General features: G+C 37.6%; 1 protein-coding gene across 18 annotated transcripts in view; it reads left to right on the plus strand.

Annotated features, from left to right (window-relative positions):
• The window catches only part of myo18ab (myosin XVIIIA b), a 291,739-nt gene that overhangs the window by 143,889 nt on the left and 128,051 nt on the right, over nt 1–19,799 (plus strand). For all 18 annotated transcript variants that reach the window (XM_087977357.1, XM_087977358.1, XM_043718437.2 and 15 more), the window contains 9 exons: nt 3,725–3,898; nt 12,321–12,411; nt 13,228–13,420; nt 13,745–13,831; nt 14,331–14,472; nt 14,722–14,881; nt 15,065–15,251; nt 16,824–17,064; nt 19,654–19,763. In XM_087977357.1, the coding sequence (XP_087833483.1) occupies nt 3,725–3,898; nt 12,321–12,411; nt 13,228–13,420; nt 13,745–13,831; nt 14,331–14,472; nt 14,722–14,881; nt 15,065–15,251; nt 16,824–17,064; nt 19,654–19,763 (1,385 nt within the window). The remainder of the gene's footprint in view (nt 1–3,724; nt 3,899–12,320; nt 12,412–13,227; nt 13,421–13,744; nt 13,832–14,330; nt 14,473–14,721; nt 14,882–15,064; nt 15,252–16,823; nt 17,065–19,653; nt 19,764–19,799) is intronic.

A 19,799-nucleotide genomic window follows, 5' to 3' on the forward strand; every position in this document is an offset into this window, starting at 1 on the left:
GTCGTCAGCCCCCTTTATGGTAAAGGCAGTTTGAGTGTTGTTAACACCAATTTTTATTCTCTCAATTCAGAGAGGAATGAATTGCTTAGCCAGAAATTTTCTTCTAGTTCATCAAGTACCTTCATGAATCAATAAAGGTGTGAGAGTTTGATTAGATTAGATTACAGTGTGGAAACAGGCCCTTCGGCCCAACAAGTCCACACCGACCTGCCGAAGCGCAACCCACCCATACTCCTACATTTACCCCTTACTTAACACTATGGACAATTTAGTATGGCCAATTCACTGACGTGCACATCTTTGGACTGTGGGAGGAAACCGGATCACCCGGAGGAAACCCACGAAGACACGGGGAGAACGTGCAAACTCCACACAGTCAGTCGCCTGAGGCGGGAATTGAACCCGGGTCTCTGGCGCTGTGAGGCAGCAGTGCTAACTGCTGGGCCACCATGCCGCCCACTAACGAGCTTAGAATTTCCTAGAAGATAATCATGTGGCAAATATACTCCACTGGAGTATGATATTGGCACTGCCAGTGAATCCAATATCAATTTAACTGATATGATATTTCAGAAATAAAGTTAACCTGAAAATTGGTCAAATTCACTATAGTTCAAAATGAGACCGTTCTAGTTTATGAGCCAAGACTAAATAGCACCTTTAGTCAGATGCTCTACAACATGCCAGCGAAGCTTTTGTATCGTTTTATTCCTTTTCTTGAAATGCTTCCACTTATCGTAAAAGAAATAGAGAGGAAGGCCAGTTTGGTCTTTCATAAATGGAGGACCTTCCAGAATTAGTTCAGCATTGTATTCTGGATAGGTATAATTATTGGGTGTGCAATTGTGGATCCAAGGCACACATACCAGGTGATTAGCAACATATAATGTACAAGTAGAAAGTATTTAGCATTTATTCTATCTTTGTATTAAATTGTTGAGTCATGTATGAAGTATAATCATTTTCATGGACATTCAAAACTTAATTTCATCATGGATTTTTTTTCCATTGTAGGAAATGGTCTTGACAATGAACCATGCCTGCAATGGAGGCAAGTCCATTTGTGATTAACTTAGCATTTCTACAGCACTGTAGTTTTGCAAAGTTTTCTTTGAGCCTAGCTCTTTGAGCTTACCATGACATTTTTTAAAATAAGTCTATATGATGCCTTTTGTCATTTATAAAGGATACTTTATTTGGCAAACACTTTTGTATTTAAAAGAGCAGTGCATTAAATTAGTTTTAATTTTTGGTAACATCAGTGTATAATAAAAAATTGATGGCAAAACTGCAGTATTAGGACTTTTTTTTGTGTGCTTAGACCAAAAGTTAAAATTTTAATATGTGAGAAGGCTCGGATTAGATAAGAGGCAATGATGCCAAATGATTTAAGCTTCTTTCCTGGAGTTTGTACCAACTTCAGCATTGACCTAATAATGCTAGTGGGTAAAGGTAAAATTATGAAATTTATGAGCTTAAGTAAATTTGCTGCCTAGCATTTAGTTTTGGAAAACGTGAAATGCTCCAGTTGGTGGAAATCTGAAGTATAAGCAGCAGATGCTGAAAATATTCAGCAATTGAGGCAGCAACCGGTAGATAGGAGAGCACTTTCCTCTCCAAAGATGCTGATTGATCTCCTGAGCACGTTTAGTATTTGCTGTTTATACTTCATTCGAGGAAGATACTGCTTGATTCTCCACCATTTTTGAGGAACTGAAATTTTAAGTGGATTATGGCATTTCCTATGTTGTGTACCAAGACATCCATTAAAAACAATTTGGTAAATGTTTGCAGGAAGGTTCAAAGCAATAAAATTCCAGGATGACGAGTACTTGGTTAAGGAATAAATGGCAGTTGGTAGTTGTTAGAGCAGTTATTTTTTGGGAAGGAGAGGTGGAGATCTGAATAGAGTGACTTCTGACTCCTTGTTGAGATCCTTTCCTATTAATTGAACAAAACTTGTGCAGATTAAATTAAAATGTAATGGTCTATGTGATTCTGGGAAAGAAAAAACTGATATTTTGTGTGGTGTTTTTGATTTAAGAATTAAGGTCATCGTTCTGGTAACAGAAAAGGTTCCAGCAAGTAAGTGTGTGATCAGCTTCTGGAAAATGAACAAGAGAATAGTAGGGTCAACATAAGCATAAATATAGAGGAGTCTAGATTGTAGGCATAGTTCTCTGCTCAAGCTACTTAATTTGGAAGTTTAGAACAAACTGGAGTATAGGAAGCATCTCTTACAACAAATTTGTTTAAAAAGTTGGCTATTGGCTTAAGAAGTTGAAAATTCTTTAGTAACAATGAATTGAGCTTTTGGTATAGCCAAATTGTGAGGGGGGGATAAAGTTTTAGATGTCAAATTTCACAATTAAAGACTATTCTAGAGTAATTTACAATCTTAGGATGGCTGGAGGAGATTTGAAATGAGTGCCTTGCCGGAAGCAAACAAACACCCAGAAATTTCCAGTTTGTATATGAGACACTAGCGCGTTAATCTTCCATTTTTTGATAAGTATCTGACTTGAGAATTTTACAGTACAAGGCAAATAAATGTAGAAATAAAGTGGAATTCAGCCCTTTGAGTTTGAGTAAGAATTCATTGCATTTTAATTTTGGCATAACTGAATATTTAAGATAGCCTATAGTTCATGTTCTTTTGATTTTTACAGTAGAATTCCGATGTTCAAACCAAGAATCTTATAGCTTCATTCCTTTAGTAAATACTTGAAGTTTCAGATTCAAAATAAATTAAAACTGTTAATAGTATCCACTGAAACCATAACAGTTAATACGAAACAAGAGAAGGCCTTTTGATGTTAAGAGGTAGCACGGATGGTACAAAATAAGGCGTACAATATATGTAGAAGAGTAAAACCTTGGGACGTGAAATGCAAAATATTGTATAAAAAGATGGCCTGCATGAATGGTATTGAAACAGTTTTCAATGCAATTTAGATAAATCTGAAGTCTTATCCATGTGCTCAACAAAGAAACCCACCATGGACCATCAGTTGTCATAGCAAAAGAACAGTATATAGTCTGAACAGTAGAATTCAATCCAGTCATATTTTAACTACTATCTCCACCTTTTGGTTCTTCAGAGAAAAGGGACAAGTCAGGGGAAAAAGCACCTCAATGAATGACTTGAAGCAATAACAAACACTGCTTGCTTTTATTTTATTCAGTCGTATTCTTTTATTGTTGAATTTATGCGCCTAGTGTTTTCCACATATGAGTGTGTGTGTGTGTGTTTTATTCACCTGGAATAAACTATCATAGATCTTGCTGTTTAAGTTGGCCTCTGTATAGCACAGTTTTAAATTTAGATGTATGAAATTGGAGTAAAATTCTGATAATAGTTTTCCTTTTTAGCCTTAGACAATGTGGCATTTTCTGTGTAATGTAGTTAAGTACCTATGAAAGAGTATCCAAATCTGAATTGACTTGAAATAATATAGAAAGGGAACTCAGTCAATCTATTCCCATCCTGCTATAAATAATATGTATAGAATAAATATACTGACTGGAAGGATGAAATAAAGTAGAGTTAGATCTTAGTATTAACTGTCTGTTCCTTATAACTAGACATGACCAAACTGTTAATGTCCATTTTGTCATTCTATTCAATTTAGTAGTTTTTTCCATATTAAATGTATAGGTATATTTACATTTAAAGTGATTTGAATATGCTAACTAAATTGATCTTTTTTGTTACAAATTCAAGCTGGGAGAAGACAGTTTGCCAGACATGAATGGGGTCAAAAAGCAGCCTATCTGCTGGGTTGTAACTTGGAAGAATTGTCCTCTGCACTTTTTAAGCACCAGCCAAAAGGTGCACTTCAGAGATCAACTTCCTTCCGTCAAGGGCCAGATGAATGTGGACAGGGCGATGGGTCAGGTAAAAGGCATACCATATATTGACCAATGCTGCTTATTGTAAATGGTTTATCAGATAATATCGAGAAATGTTGTGTTTTCTTTTAAATGAAATTTTTATGCATCTTTTATTTAACTTGTATACCTGGTAAAATTTGTTTTTAGTGATTGACCAAATATGAATATACCCAAACCAATGTAGTATTGTTACATAGCACCAAACATTTATTTTTGTTGTGCCATTTGTGGTTGGTCTTAGTTGAACATAAATGAAGGAAAGTATGGAACTTAATTATATAGACATTTTACAATCAACAGATAATACTTGACAGGTACCAGCTGCCCGACATCCAGAGAGCTCTGAGAAGAAAAAAAAAGAAAAAAAAATACTTAGAAATGTTGCAACCAATTTGAATGCAGCAAAGTACCACAACTAATAAATAATCTAATTATGATGGTCTCTGTCAATTAACTTGTCAATCTCCATAATATTGGCCAGGTTATCATCAGAATTTGTTGATACATTTCAACTAATGTCTAGTTTAACTCAGTAAGTTCAATTTAATGTGTTTTTGACCAGGCCAGATCCCCTCAAAGTATTTTAAGAAGGTAGTCTAGACCTTTCTTATTTTAAAGGCAGATACGAAGTGGATATTCCAGGTGTGTGCAGCTGGTCAAACCACTTGGCTTTAAGAAAAACAGAATTTATTTAAACACTACAATTGAAACATGAATATAAGAAAGCTGAATTTAGAATAATATAGCTGTTGGAAAACTTAACCGACGCAATACAACAACTTGACTAAGGAACTGTGCCAATTCCCATAATATCTCATAAACACATCCCTTGGCAAAAGGTAAATTCAAACACAGATTCTTACAGACAGGAGAGATTTCAGAGAGAAAGGTCAGCCAGGGATTATCTGCTGAAGCATGGAACCTTATTGCATTACAGCAGCTACAACTAAACCAAACTAGAAAAAACCTGAACTGGGGGAACTGACCACTCCCCTGCCATTGTTAAAGTAGACCGTTCGAGACATTTTGGTATCTCTGCCTTTATGACCTCTCTTGAAGGGAAAAAGAAACTCAAGGACAAAATAACCTTTTTAAAGTGACAGCATCATCACAGATTTAACTAGTAAGGTTAAATTATTAAATTAAATTAGAAACTAGTAAGATAGCACCTCTGATGATTAACTATTCATTAATATGGATAATTTACCAAAATAAATAATACTGATTTGCTAACTCTAAATTAGTCCCCAATAAAATGACTATTGCCACTCTGGCTATCCCCCTGAAGAGGATTGATCTCTGTATCTTTAAGTACAAGGCAACCAGTCTAGCCAACCACCACCAGATTTGGTTGGTCCATGTAAAACACTGTCTGATTCTAATCTGATCTGCTCAAATTGTTCTCTATTCAAGGATGATCCTGGAAAGTAAAAATAACCCCAGCTTTACTTGTCCCCACTATCCTTACTTTCAAATGTTTGTAAGAGGTCATCAACTATATTGTTATTAAGATTGAGACTGTTCAATTAACTGCCTCTGCTGCATCCCTCCCTCCAGTCCACCATACTAAACCTCCTTGGGAGCTGCCCTCACCCACTATTCTCTATCTTCTGAGTTCTCTCTTACTATTTGTTGTGCTCTCAGAAGCAAGTTTAGTCAGTGCAACCCACTTTTGCTCCCCTGACCTTATTTTCACTAAACTGCTGATCGCCCAACTACTTCCTCCCGCTTTCCATGTTAGTTAATATTATTAACAATTTATCTTCTAGTTTTGTCCTTTGTTCATTTAAATTTATTAATATCATGACCCCTCTTCTAAAAGAACAATCCAATCTCACTGTCCTTGCAAATTACATCCTGCCATCAATCTTTGTGTTCTCAAGAAATGAAGGTGGTGGTGTCTCAAATTTATGCTCATCTTTGCTGGAATCTCATGTTTGAATGACTCTAAACAGGTTTTCACCATGAAACAGCTCTTATCAAAGTCACAAATGGCATCCTGTGTGATTGTGACAAAAGTAAGCTTTCCTTGCTCATCCTCCCTAATTTACCTGGAACCTTTGATATCGTTAATTAAACTATCTCCAACCTCTCTCTCCACTGTCACCTAGCTAGGTGGAACTGTTTTCATCTGGTTCTATTTAAATCTATCTAATCATGTTCAGAGAATCAATTGACATTGCTTATTTTCTGACTTGCGCACAATTACGTCTATTGTCCTCCAACAATGTATCTCCTCCTATTTTGCATCGAAATGGTGCCTCGTGGTTACTTAGCTGAAAGGGGAGCCCTAGTTTTAATATGTACCCCAAAGGCATTCAATATCACCTCATCATTGCTTCCCTTGACTTCGCTGCTAAATTATAACGCTGATTATCTCATTCAGTGCTGGTTGATCAGGAGCTCCTTCCAATTAAATTTTGTGAAAATGTTGCCCCTGAAGTCACTTTTATATCTTTCCCCTCTCGCCCTAAGCCTATGTCCTCTAGTTCTGGAGGGAAAAGACCTTGTCTATTTAACCTATCCATACCCTTCATGATTTTATATATCTCTATAAGATCACCCCTCAGCCTCCGATGCTCCAGGGAAAAAAGCCCCAGCCTATTCAGCCTCTCCTTATAGCTCAAATCCTCCAAACCTGGCAACATCTTTCACTTTTTTCTGAACCTTTTTCAAGTTTTACAACATTCTTCTGATAGGAAGAAAACCAGCTATGCATCTTTATGACTCTATTTGGAACTGTTGAGTTTCATCCCTGTTCTCTGGCGACTAACTAACCACAGACGTATACTACAAGCCCACTGACTCCCACAATTATCTAGACTACACCTCCTCCCACCCTACCTCCTGTACACCATGCCTTTTTCCCAATTCCTCCACCTCCGCCGCATCTGTTCCCAGGATGACCAATTCCACCTCAAAAGTCCAGATGTCCGCCTCCTTCCACGATCTCAACTCTCCTTTCCATGTGGTTGACATTGCCCACCAGCGCATCTTCTCCACTTCACATACCACTGCCCTTTAACCACACCCCTCCCACCGCAACAAGATTAGATCCCCCGATCCTCACCTTCCACCCTACCAATCTCCGCATACAACGCATTATCCTCCACCACTTCTGCCACCTCTAAACGGACCCCACCAAAAGAGAGATATTTCCCTCCTCACCCCATCAGTGTTCCGAAAAGACCATTTCCTCCACAACTCCCTCATCCGGTCCGCCCCCCCTTCCCCACCAGCCTGCACCCCATTCCTGGCACCTTTCCCTGCCACTGCAGGAAGTGCAAAACCTGCGTCCACACTACTCCCTTCACCTCCATCCAAGATCCCAAGGGATCCTTCCATATCCAACACGGCACCCCCCCTCCAGACCCGTCCATCACTCCCACCTCTGATCTATCACCTTCTTCCTCACCTTCATCCACCTATCACTCTCCCAGCTACCTTACCCCCAACCCCCCCACCCCTCCCATTTACCTCTCAGCCCCAACACACAAGCCTCGTTCCTAATGAAGGGCTTATGCCCCAAACGTCAATTCTTCTGCTCCTCGGATGCTGCCTGACCTGCTGTGCTATTCCAGCACTACACTCTCAATTCTGAGCTCCAGCATCTGCAGTCCTCACTTTCTCCTGAAAGGTATTATACCAAACTAAAGAAAACCTTTTTTTAGTATTAACTAATGACGCAATCGATTTTGTTTTAAAAACCTTTCATTTCTGGCTGATGTGCAGAATTGTAGAATGGCTAGGAATTTCAATGACACTGAGACCTTTAGCACTGCCTCCTAAACTGTCCATTTACAGATCTGCCTGTAGGTGGTGGCAAATATAGGCGAGTGGGACCCTAGTCAAGCAAAGACTTTTCCAGCACTGCCTTTCACTCATCTGCAAATAGTTGTTGCAATGCCACTCTCTCTGTCTATTCACTGCTCGATGGCACTAAGACTGTACTTTCCTCTTTAGATGCTGCGTGTTTAGCCACCTCTGCAGTCTCTTGAGCTTTGTCTCTGATCCGTGCTGCGCATTGCTTCTCCTTCTCTTGCTTCAAGCAACTGGGTGGCTGCACTGATCTGTGATAAAATATCATGAATAAATTCCTTATTTGCTATTTGAGATCTTGACATAGTCAGGTCTTTAACAGGCTATTTGTATTTTAGGTGAAAATCTTTCCTCCGGAACCTCTACATAAGTGAGAGTTGCCATGGCCCATATCTGGTTTTCCACTTCCTCATTCTGTCAAGATCTTTATAAGTATTGATCTTTACATTGCTTTGCATGCATGCAATAAGCTCAATCTGACTCTTGGTGGCCCTTTAACTTGCTGCAATACGGTCCTGCAACACTGGAATTCTATGGTCTATTTCATCCCTATATCCTGAACTTCCACAAGTGTGGACCTCTGAATGCTCCTGTATGGCTGCAAAGGAATAACCCCCTCTTTTCCCACATCACAATTGTTGGTGAGACTTTGGTAACCTTCAGAATTAAATGAATCACAGGACATGGTTGGGATGTTGGTATTAGGAATTGATGAAGCTTTTTGCCTTTATTCTGCAGCAAGTGCTTCCTTTCAGTGAGCAGACTTTAACTGAGTGTTCACACGCAATAGTACTTCAGTTTTTCCTTCAGTTCCTTTGATTAGGTGTGTAGGAACATGTGCAAACATATGTCAATGCCCATATCTTTTATACTATACAATTTCTGCAAGACCTTTATTTGAGATGGTGGTTATAATTTTTTCATTTGATTTGTTCATTTTCTACCCATCCCTCTTGACTATGATTTCTCCCCATCACTCGAGCTGACCTACTCCGTTCATAGAACATAGAATACTACAGCATAGTATAGGCCCTTCAGCCCTTGATGTTGCGCTGTCCTGAGAAACCAATCTGAAGCCCATCCTACCTACACTATTCCATTCTCGTCCATATACCTATCCAATGACCATTTAAATGCCTGTAAAGTTGGCTAGTCTACAACTGTTGCAGGCAGTGCGTTCCATTCCCCTATTACTCAGAGTAAAGAAACTACCTCTGATATCTGTTCTATATCTATCACCCCTCAATTTGAAGCTATGTCCCCGCATGCTAGCCATCACCATCCTTGCAAAAAGGCTCTCACTGTCCACCTGATCTAATACTCTGATTATCTTGTACGTCTCAATTAAATCGCACTCAACCTTCTTCACTCTAATGAAAACAACCTCCAGTCCCTCAACCTTTCCTCAAAGACCTTCCCCCCCCCCCCCCCTCCATACCAGGCAACATCCTGGTAAATCTCCTCTGAATCCTTCCCAAAGCTTCCACATCCTTCATGTAATGCAGTGACCAAAACTGTGCACAATACTCAAAGTGCAGCCGCAACTGAGATTTCTACAGCTGCAGCATGATGTCATGGTTCCGAAACACGATCCCTCTACTAATAAAAGCTAACACATCGTATGCCTTCTTAACAGTCCTTCTAACCTGCGTGGCAACTTTGACGGATTTATGTACATGGACACGGAGATATCTCTGTTCATCTCCGCTACCAAGAACCTTACCATTCACCCAGTTCTCTGCATTCCTGTTACTCCTTCCAAAGTGAATCACCTCACACTTTACTGCATTAAACTCCATTTGCCACCTCTCTGCCCAGCTCTGCAGCTTATCTATGTCCCTCTGTAACCTACAACGTACTTCAGCACTATCCATAACTGTACTGACCTTCGTGCCATCTGCAAATTTACTAACCCATCTTTCTACACCCTCCTCCAGGTCGTTGATAAAAATAACAAACAACAGTGGACCCAAAACACATTCTTGCAGAACCCCACTAGTAATTGAACTCCAAGATCAACATTTCCCATCAACCACCACCCTCTCTTTCAGCTAGCCAGTTTCTGATCCAAACCACTTAATCATCCTCAATCCCATGCCTCTATTTTGTGCAGTAGCCTACCATAGGGAGCCTTATTAAACGCCTTAATGAAGGGGTGGCAAGATCGTTCAATAGTTAGCATTGCTGCCTCAGTGCCAGGGACCCGGGTTCGATTCCAGCCTCGGGCGACTGTCTGTGTGGAGTTTGCACATTCTCCCCGTGTCTGTGTGGGTTTCCACCGGGTGCACCGGTTTCCTCCTACAGTCCAAAGATGTGCAGGTTAGGTGAATTGATCATGCTAAATTGCCAGTAGAGTTAGGTGCATTAGCTAGGGGGAATGGGTCTGGGTGGGTTACTCTTCAGAGAGTCAGTGTGGAGTAGTTTGGCCAAAGGGCCTATTTCCATTCTGTAGGGAATCTAATCTAATCTAATAAAAAAACTTTTTTAAAAAATCCATATACACCACATCAACGGCCTTACCCTCATCCACCCGTTTGGTCACCTTCTCAAAGGACTCAATAAGTTTTGTGAGGCTTGACCTATCCTTCACGAAACTGTGTTGACTATCCCTAATCAACTTATTCCTATTGAGATGATTATAAATCCTAACTCTCATAACCTTTTCCAACACTTTACCCACAACTGAAGCAAGGCTCACTGGTTTATAACTACCAGGGTTGTCTCTACTCCCCTTTTTGAACAAAGAAACAACATTTGCTTATCTCCAGTCTTCTGGTACTATTCATGTAGACAATGATGACATAAAGTTTAAAGCCAAAGGATTTCCTTTGGTGTTCCTGTCTTTTTTCAGTCTCCTGATGACTTATCTTCCTTAATATTTCCTCTCTTCGTCTGATTCCATTACCAGCTAGATCCTAATGTCTAGTTTAGCCTTACACTGTCCTTTGCTCCTTTTCCCTTTGCTGTGTAACTTAGTTCCCCACCCTGAATATGCCACTGCCATTCCTCTTTGCCCCTTTACCCCTATCATTGTGATTCTGCATCCCAATTGCCTCCCTCTATCCCTCCAGTCACACAGCATCCTTCTAGTGAGCCAGGCAATCACATCCTTTCATGTTGGATTCCTTCCTTTCTGCTTAATCCACCTTTTTCTGAACCTTTTGAGTTGAATCCCACTTGCCTGCCTTGGCCAGGTTCGATAGCCTCAGCCCGTGTGACTGCCTTGCTTGTCATGCTTCACTTCTCAAATTCTTAAATTACAAGTAAGACCACATGTGATGGACATTTCTCATGAGCTTTTTAACCTAGTGAGGCCTCACCTCTTGCACTGTAAGAGTTTGTGCAAAGAAACAGCTTGGTTATGAAGGAACCAAACTAATGAAAAATTTTGTACTTGAGATTTGAGAAAGAACTCTAGCCTGTCCCACATACCTAATTTATAAAGTACAGTTTGTGAACACACGGATCCTTTTTTTTAACCTAACAAGATTTGTGCCCAAAAATATAGTTCTAGTGGTCTGGGCTATTAAACACTCTTCATTGCCATGATGGTGGAAGAATACTAAAGTTTGAACCTATTAAACTCTTAATTGCAACATATTTTTTGAGGACACTTGCGCAAAGAATAATTGTGGATGTAAATTTAGTGACTGTCTGGAGAGACTCTGATCCTAGAATGTGACACCTAATGAGATGTAAAGGAAGCTTGAAAGGGAAGGACATAAAAGGGAGAAAATGCACTACTAACTGAACAATAATTTTCTGGGAGTTATCTCAGATTATGTACATAATGGGGGAAAAGACAGAAGTCTGGGCAAGAGATGTTTTGTCTTTCCCTGTCAAGAATACACAGGCACAAGGTTTAAAAGCCAGTTGAACCTTTGTCTGTGCTAGTGGAAGAAAGTGATAGTGAGCTGAAGTACCCCTGGGCACTAGTGGGTTGAGGCACTTATATGTACTTTTAACATATCTTTTACAATTTTTTCTTTCAACTTTCATCTTTCTTGGACTCATTTCTCATCTGTGCATGTGTTTTGTGTTATTAGTTCTTCTCGCAGGCAAACTCATTCCTTTGTCAACTCAAAGCCTGGTTAAGTTGACTCCTTTCAAAATAAACAAGTTTCATCAGGGAGAGAGGTATCCACAAGGAGGGGAATCCTTTATAAATTAACCTTATAATGACCAAAAAAGGTGGTGTGTAAATGAAGGAGGGAGCCAGTTCATCCCATCTAACCTTTGATCATGACATTTTTGGGTATCTGCTCAGGAACTGTCATAAATTTGAGAACCTCGTCCGGGTCTGGTCGTAACACCATGACATGATAACAAATGCAAAGAGAGGTTCCCAACTATCAAGTTTTGGAAAACTGACCCACCTGGAAAGTCCAGAACTTAATACCAAAATTTTAACTTGCCATCAGGAAACTGAACATTTTCCTCCTGACTACTTCAGATTCCATGTCTACCCTTCTTAAAAACTTAAAGTGGACCCAGATGCTTCCATCCATTGTAATAATCATTAGTAAGTTAGGATATACTTTTAAAAAGTACAATACTGTGCATGAACTTGTGTAACTATAATAGTTCAATTATTTTTGTCTTAATAGGCCCTAAGATAACAGCAATAGAATGTCTGGAAGGAATGGCATCCAGTTTATATGGAGAACTGTTTACACTGCTAATCTCACTCATTAATAGGTGAAACTTTATTTTCAGTTGTTACATTTGCATGTAATATTTGCGTGTAAAGGGAAATGAGTATTAGACCTTTTCCAAACATTATGCACGATTGTTTAACCTTGATTTTCTTTGTGTCATTTAGAATTAACATAATTATTGGATAATACCTTCAGCTTCTTATTAGTAGTTACAGAAATTGCCATGAGTAACTTTATTCTTACTCGTTTCACTTCACCTTTTTGAGACAATATGTTCAGATGTCTGAAACTGATGTTATGGAGTTCTGTGTCAAAGCCCTGCTGCTGCTATTCCTCCATTTGTTTGAGACCTTCCTTAAAACTCAGGTCTATAGCCAGAGCTTGGGCCACCCCTCCTAATGTCAACTTCTTTAGTTCTGTGTCTTTGTTTATTTGTCTGCTTGGACATGAAAAAAAAATAAAGTTTAAAGGTTGAATTTATTTGATACTTGCTGTAAATGTAAGATTACAGATACATAAAGGACCATAGAAAAATGCTTAAATTCACAATATCCTTTGGAATAAAGTTAACATTTTTGGTGTAAGGCAGTACGTGCCATGCATGTTTAGTTCTGATAAGTACAGGTTTATGCCATAATTTGATTGTTATGAAAGTCTTCGTAGATTTTATTTTCATCAATTGTGCCTGAAATATGTGGAAGTCCATCATATTTTAGAAGACCACTGAAAAAAATCTGCATGTGTAAAGTATCAGTTGTCCAATGCCAAAGCTATTATAGTATGTAAAACCAAAGAATGTACAGAAATAATATTGACAAGGTTTGATGTTTCTAATATTGTTTTTCTTTCATATCAGGGCGCTTAAATCCACCCAGAATTCAGTTTGTTCAGTAATGATAGTGGACACCCCTGGATTTCAGAATCCAAAGAACACATCACAAGACAGGGCTGCAACTTATGAAGAGCTCTGCCATAATTATGCACAGGAACGTTTACAGATGCTGTTCTATGAGCGAACATTTTTGAAGGAACTTGATCGATACAAAGAGGTATTCTGTTTGCCACAACTCCTGTAAACAAACAAAATTAATCAGGACTAACTACTGTAGTGGGCTGTGTCTATAAATAATAAACTGTACATTTTATTAATACAATCGATGAATTTGAATTCAAAATTCTTTGGCAATCAAATAGACTTGAGCATTTCTTTGACTTATATAGTGAAAATCTCTGTAAACTTTAAAGTTTAGAAGATTGAATTTTGAAAACAATTACTTTAAACTTGTGTAATCCACACTAATCTACTGATTGTTGTTGAGAGTTGTAACTATAATCAGAATTAAGCCCACTAACATGTCCTCTGTTCTCTCTAGGAAAACTTGGAGCTTGAATTAGATGATGTAGAATCCAGTTCTTCTATTTCTGTAGCTGCTATAGATCAAGCCTCCCATCAGACACTGGTAAGCTGAGGCATGGTGATTTAAGAAAAAAAATCAATTTGTAACGCTATCTGATACGAGATATGGGAAGTGTCCTGATAAGTACAAAGAGTTTCTACAAAAGTCAGCTTTGCTTTGCAATAATGGAAAGTACACATACATTCGCTTATTGAAGTGTGTCTTAAATTGTGTGGTTAAATAATTGATCAATTGCTACCATTAAGCCTGATGCTATCAAGATTTAAAAAAAAACAATTGTGCTATTAGTATTCCCATTAATGCAATTTTTTTTAAATACTGGTGCCTGTGCGTACATGTCTCTGATGCATTAAAATGTACTTTGCACTCATCATCACTCCTAATGAGCTATAGATTGCTTTTTCTCATCTAGAATTTAATTTCTCCACTGAAACACTATTAGATGAATGATAAGCTTGTATAGATCACAAAATTAAGCAGAAATGTTGCTGGGAAGACAGATTTCAGAAGTAATGCATTTCTTTATACTTTTCCCCAATAGGTTCGAACTTTGGCTAGAACCGATGAAGCAAGAGGGTTGTTTTGGCTACTGGATGAAGAAGCACTACAGCCTGATGGAAATGAAGATACGCTTTTAGAACGGCTGTTTACTTACTATGGCCAACATGATGGTGATAAGAATGGTGCAGTACCATAAATAAAATAATTGACCTTCAAGCAGTGTTAGGACAAATAAGTTTTGAATTTTTGACAGTAAAAATCTGACCAGCATCCACTCTAGTGTAACTTTTTTCTAAGTTGAAAATGTGTGTTTCAGTTAGCTTTATGTAATTGAAGAACTATTTGATCTCAGTAATTAGTTTTGATTGTTTTGCTCCATCCAGCATGCAATCTGCTAAAAGCTTACCAGAATTTGTTGCCTTGCTTCTCAGGCCAGAGCCCCTTGCTAAAAAGCAACAAAGCTCATCACTTCATCCTGGGACATTATTACAATACTAATTGGGTGGAGTATGACACAACTGGCTGGTTGAATCATGCAAAACAGAACCCTGCATCCCAAAATGCTGCTTTCCTATTACAGGATTCACAGAAGTAAGCAGTAGCCAATTTTACTAAGTGTTTGATACCATATTTGTAATATACAAGAAATATTGATTCAATGTATCGATTTAGTACTTTTTATGCAGATGGTAGTTCAGGTATTGAATTATAATCTATTTCTCTGCCATTTTTAGTTCTATGTAACTGCAATATAATTGTAATTTATTTTTCCAGGAAGATCATTAGCAATCTATTTATGGGCAGAGCTGGAACAGTCACGGTATTATCTGGTTCAATTGCTGGCCTAGAGGGAGGATCCCAGCTTACCTTACGAAGAGCAACAAGCATGCGAAAGACCTTCACCACTGGTGTAGCTGCAGTGAAGAAGAAATCATCTTGCATTCAAATTAAACTTCAAGTGGTTAGTAAATCAATAAACCAGTTTCAAAATTTTGATACCATTGTGTTTAAGATTAGGATAGGTGCAAGTTTTTCTGGAAGAAAATTGTATTATATTTATCTGTTGCAATGTTGTATAATTATTTAATAAATAATCATTTGGTAGTATGAAACTAAGTATTACTGAAAAAGGCTTTTCATCTTGCACAAATCTATTGTTTTATATTGTAAGATGCATTTGTATTTTGTCTTGATATTTCTTGTGACGAATGCAAGATGAAAAGCTTTGACGATGTTATTTTTTTAAGCGGTACTTATTTATTTAACTTATTTAGTTGTTGTCTTTAATTTTTATTCAAGGTGTTAGTAATTTGATTTACTTCATAGTAATACATGACTTTTATGGGGGTTTAAGTTTAATTTTCTTTGAATCTTAAGTGTTAGAAATTCTTTAAAATGTGAGCAATAAATTTTATTTTTAGATTAAATTCTATTAATAATAAAGTAATCCAGGGCAAAATAATTTAAAGCTGATTATAATAATCCTTTATCATATTCCAGTGCTAACATTTGAACAAATCTTTACTTTCCTTCTTAGATGGATTTGTAGATGTTTGATTTACCATTTTTAGTTGGATTCTCTATCAGTATTTAAAATAAGACATGCTGTAATGTTTAAAATATTAATAATGTAATTATGTTTTCATGTTGGTAAAGCTTTAAAAGCCTCAAACACTTTCTGGACATTCAATCAACTAAGCTTATGAATTTCCATTTTTGCTAGGCTGATTTGAATGCATGATCTGTATGTTTCAAACTTACCATTGTATTCACTAAAACTGTAAATTACTTAGGAACTTTTTATTTTATTCAGTTCAGAAAAAAATACTTTTTATATGTAAGAAGCAGATATGGGCTGATCCCATTAGTTATTGGACTCTGTTCACTCTTTTTTAAAACTTGATTTATCTTATTCATGGGATGTAGGCATTACTGGCAAGGCTCACATTTATTGTCCATCTCTGATTGGCCTGAGAAGATAGTGAATCACTGCAATCTTTGGGTGTAGGGACCAAACACTGCTGTAAGGAAAGAGAGGTTTGACAGCTTTTGAGTTCTTATTAATATTCCCACTAAGCTGCGCTTGACAGTAATTGCACAATAGACTGGGAGGTATCAAGCAGAGCTTGCACTCATGATATTTAATTTGGGACAAGTGCACAAAAACAAAAAAAACCAGAATATTGAAAAGCTTGGCTGCATAATTTTTCAGAAAATAATTGATCGGACTAATGAATTTGGGCAGCTTACCAAAAGCCTTCTGAAAAATCATATGCAACATTAACTTATGCTTTTTCTGTTCAATTGGCAGTTCTTCAAAAGAACTCTTAAATTTTGCTATGGTGCTCGCAATACTAATTAACTAGCCAATTTCTAAACGTTGTCCAATTTTGTCTCCTTAAAGATTCTAACTTTTTATTCTCAATATAATGTTCTATGTTCTAAATAACATGTAGAAAAGGTACATGAAGCATCTGCTTTTGCTGTTAATAGAAAAATGATGTATAAACTATTTGCCTGAATTTATTTACAGGATGCTCTTATTGACACAATCAAGAAGTCTAAGATTCATTTCATTCACTGTTTACTGCCAAAAACTAATGTCTTTACTGAAACAAAGGTGTCTCCAACTCCATCTTTCAAATCTGGAATCACAGAAACTGATATCCAAGCAGAAAACTTTGAAGCAGGTTTGATGCAGCTGGATGTGCCACTACTTCGAGCCCAGATTAGGGGATGCAAACTTCTTGATGCCCTTAGAATATATAGACAAGGTATATTCCATTAAATTTCAAGTTTATGAATTAGTTTGTAAAGTCTGTGTTTAAAAAAAGGTTTTTTTTGGTAGATTCCAAACTTATAAATAGCTTTTCAGAGAAAGTGGCTTAGATATTAAGAGTTGGGTGGATGGTCAGAAATAGAGTGGAATTTTGGATAGAAAACCCAGATACATCGTATGCTGTAATCTTTACAGTGTGCTTTCGTTTTGTCATTAAAAAAGGTTCCCCTCTCAAGTCAGCCTAATTGTGAGGCTCGATTGCATGTTATCTGGAGAAGCCTGCTGGACCAGTTATTTGTATCTGGAGAGACAAGAGTGCAGGAAGGAGGTGATTCTGGTAGAAATATCCCAATTCTCAATCCCAGGACCCAGTTTTTATGGAGCAGAGCTTAGAGGGGAAAGCACACCTACTGCTCTTGTCTTGACAAGCAGTGCTATAAAGGGATTACATTCAATTTGAATCCAACTTCATTTCCCTTCAGTTGCTTTGTTTCCACAAGTCCTGGGAACCCAGTCACTCGTTGTAAGACTTGGCAGCATGTTAAATCATAGGTTACTCAAATATTTGAATTGGCTACTTGCCTCTTAAGCATTGACAAGGGCAGATTGGAGTCAGATTTCAAATTTTAAATATCCTGACCCAAGTGGTCACTATTATAACCTGGTTAATTTTCATTGTGCCCATTGTACCTAACATAGGACTGAAATTTGAAAGTGGCTCAAGGTTGTTAGGTTTAAAATTTGAGATCACTTTCCATGTATAGCTATGATATTAGGATATTAAATCTTGATTGTCCTTCAATTTTTGGTTTCAAATGTTGGAAAATGTTTGATAGCTGCTCACTAGGAAGGATATTTTGTCATCCTCTCATTTACCTTTATTTCCAATAAATATTTAATGTTTATTGTATTGATCATTTTAAGTTTGTGATCCTGACAGTATGTAGTGCAATGAAACAAAGTTATTTCAATCACAGGAAATCTTCTTCACAGTGAGTTCCTCAGTGTTTGAGGATCTAAAATAGATAGTGGATACACATTATATAGCATTTGTACAACTGGTACAGTAAAATCCCCGAAAGTGAAATGTTTGGGAAATGGTACATATACCCTCAAAGTTATCTGATGTTCCTTTGGTCATAGAGTTTCCTAGTGATTATTTTCTCAATGATTGGAAAGAATCTCATAAATAGGTACAAGGATATAGTCTGCAACTATAGCCCTATCTGTTTAATCCCTGTGACAGGAACTCTTGTAGAAATGATCATCCAAAGCAATATAAGCAGTCGCTTGAATAAATGTGGATTAATTAAGAAAAGCTGTATTGACTTGTTGAAAGAAAAGCATATTTAACTAATTTGATTGAGGATTTTGATGAGTAAACACAACATTGATGAGAGTAATGTACTTGATGTGGTGTACCAGAACTTTCAAAAAGCATTTGATGAAGAGTTGACAAATCAGAATTGTCAGTAAAATCAAAGTCCATGGAATAAAAGGGACACAATGGGCATAAAATTAGCTGAATTATAAGAAATTGATAATAGTGAGGAATACTTTTCTTGCGCTGGAGCAAGGTATAGAGTGGGATTCCTCTAGGGTAACTGTGTTAGAGTCATTGCTTTCCTTAATCTGAAATGATGTAGACACCCGTGTACAGAGTACCACTTCAAAATTTTCAGATTAAACAAAACTTGGAAATATTGTGAACCGTGAGGAGGATTGTCCTAAACTTCGAAAGCATAGACAGGCTGGTTGAATGTGCAGGCCTGAGGAAGTGTGTAGTGATATATCTTGGTGGGAAGAGTAAATTAAGGCAATATAAAATAGAGTTCCAAGTCTAAAGAGGCAAAGAAACAGAACGATCTTGAGATATTTGTACATAAATCATTGAAGAATTCAAGGCAACTTGAGAAAGACTTATAAAGTTATACAACATCCTGGACATTATAAGTAAAAGCACGGAATAGAAATGTAAGGAAATTATGTTGAACCTTTATGAAGTATTGATTGTATTCGATTAGAACATTGTGTCACAGAGTATTGAGCACCACACTTTATGGAGAAGGTGAATGCTTTGAACGCATGATCTGCAATAAGCTGATTGGCATTATGCTCATTTGGAGACTGCTGTAGTCAGTATGGGCTGTATGGCCACCTTCTGTACCATTACAGATCTGTGATTCTATCTATCAAGAGCCAGAGGTGGCATGAGGAAAACTTTTTTAGGCAGCAATGACAAGACCTGGAATGCACTGTGTTGAATATGTGGTAATGGCAGAATCAATCCAGAATTGTCCAAGAGAATTGAATGATCATCTGAAGATAAAACATTTGCAGGACCACAGGGAAAAAGTTTGGGAGTGGGACTAGCTGAGTTGCTGTTGCAGAGAGTTTGCATGGATGCCACAGGCTGATAACCCTCTATTGTAACCGTTCTGTGATTTCATAATTACCACAACTGCTGCTTCCCTCATTATAATAACTGATATTGCTCAAAATAATAAAAGTTTTCATGTCTTTTGATAATGAAATAATTTAAACCTCAGTATAAACACTATCCTTCTTTCATTGCAATCTGTAGGTTATCCAGATCATATGGTGTTTTCTGAGTTCAGACGACGTTTTGATGTTCTTGCACCACATCTAACAAAAAAACATGGACGTAACTACATTGTTAAAGATGAAAAACGGGTGAGTCAACTGCAACAATGCATTTTAATTCATAAA

Source organism: Chiloscyllium plagiosum, unplaced genomic scaffold, assembly GCF_037043375.1.
Source record: "Chiloscyllium plagiosum isolate Xiang-an unplaced genomic scaffold, Cpla_swu_hap1 HiC_scaffold_31, whole genome shotgun sequence".
Classification (NCBI taxonomy): domain Eukaryota; kingdom Metazoa; phylum Chordata; class Chondrichthyes; order Orectolobiformes; family Hemiscylliidae; genus Chiloscyllium; species Chiloscyllium plagiosum.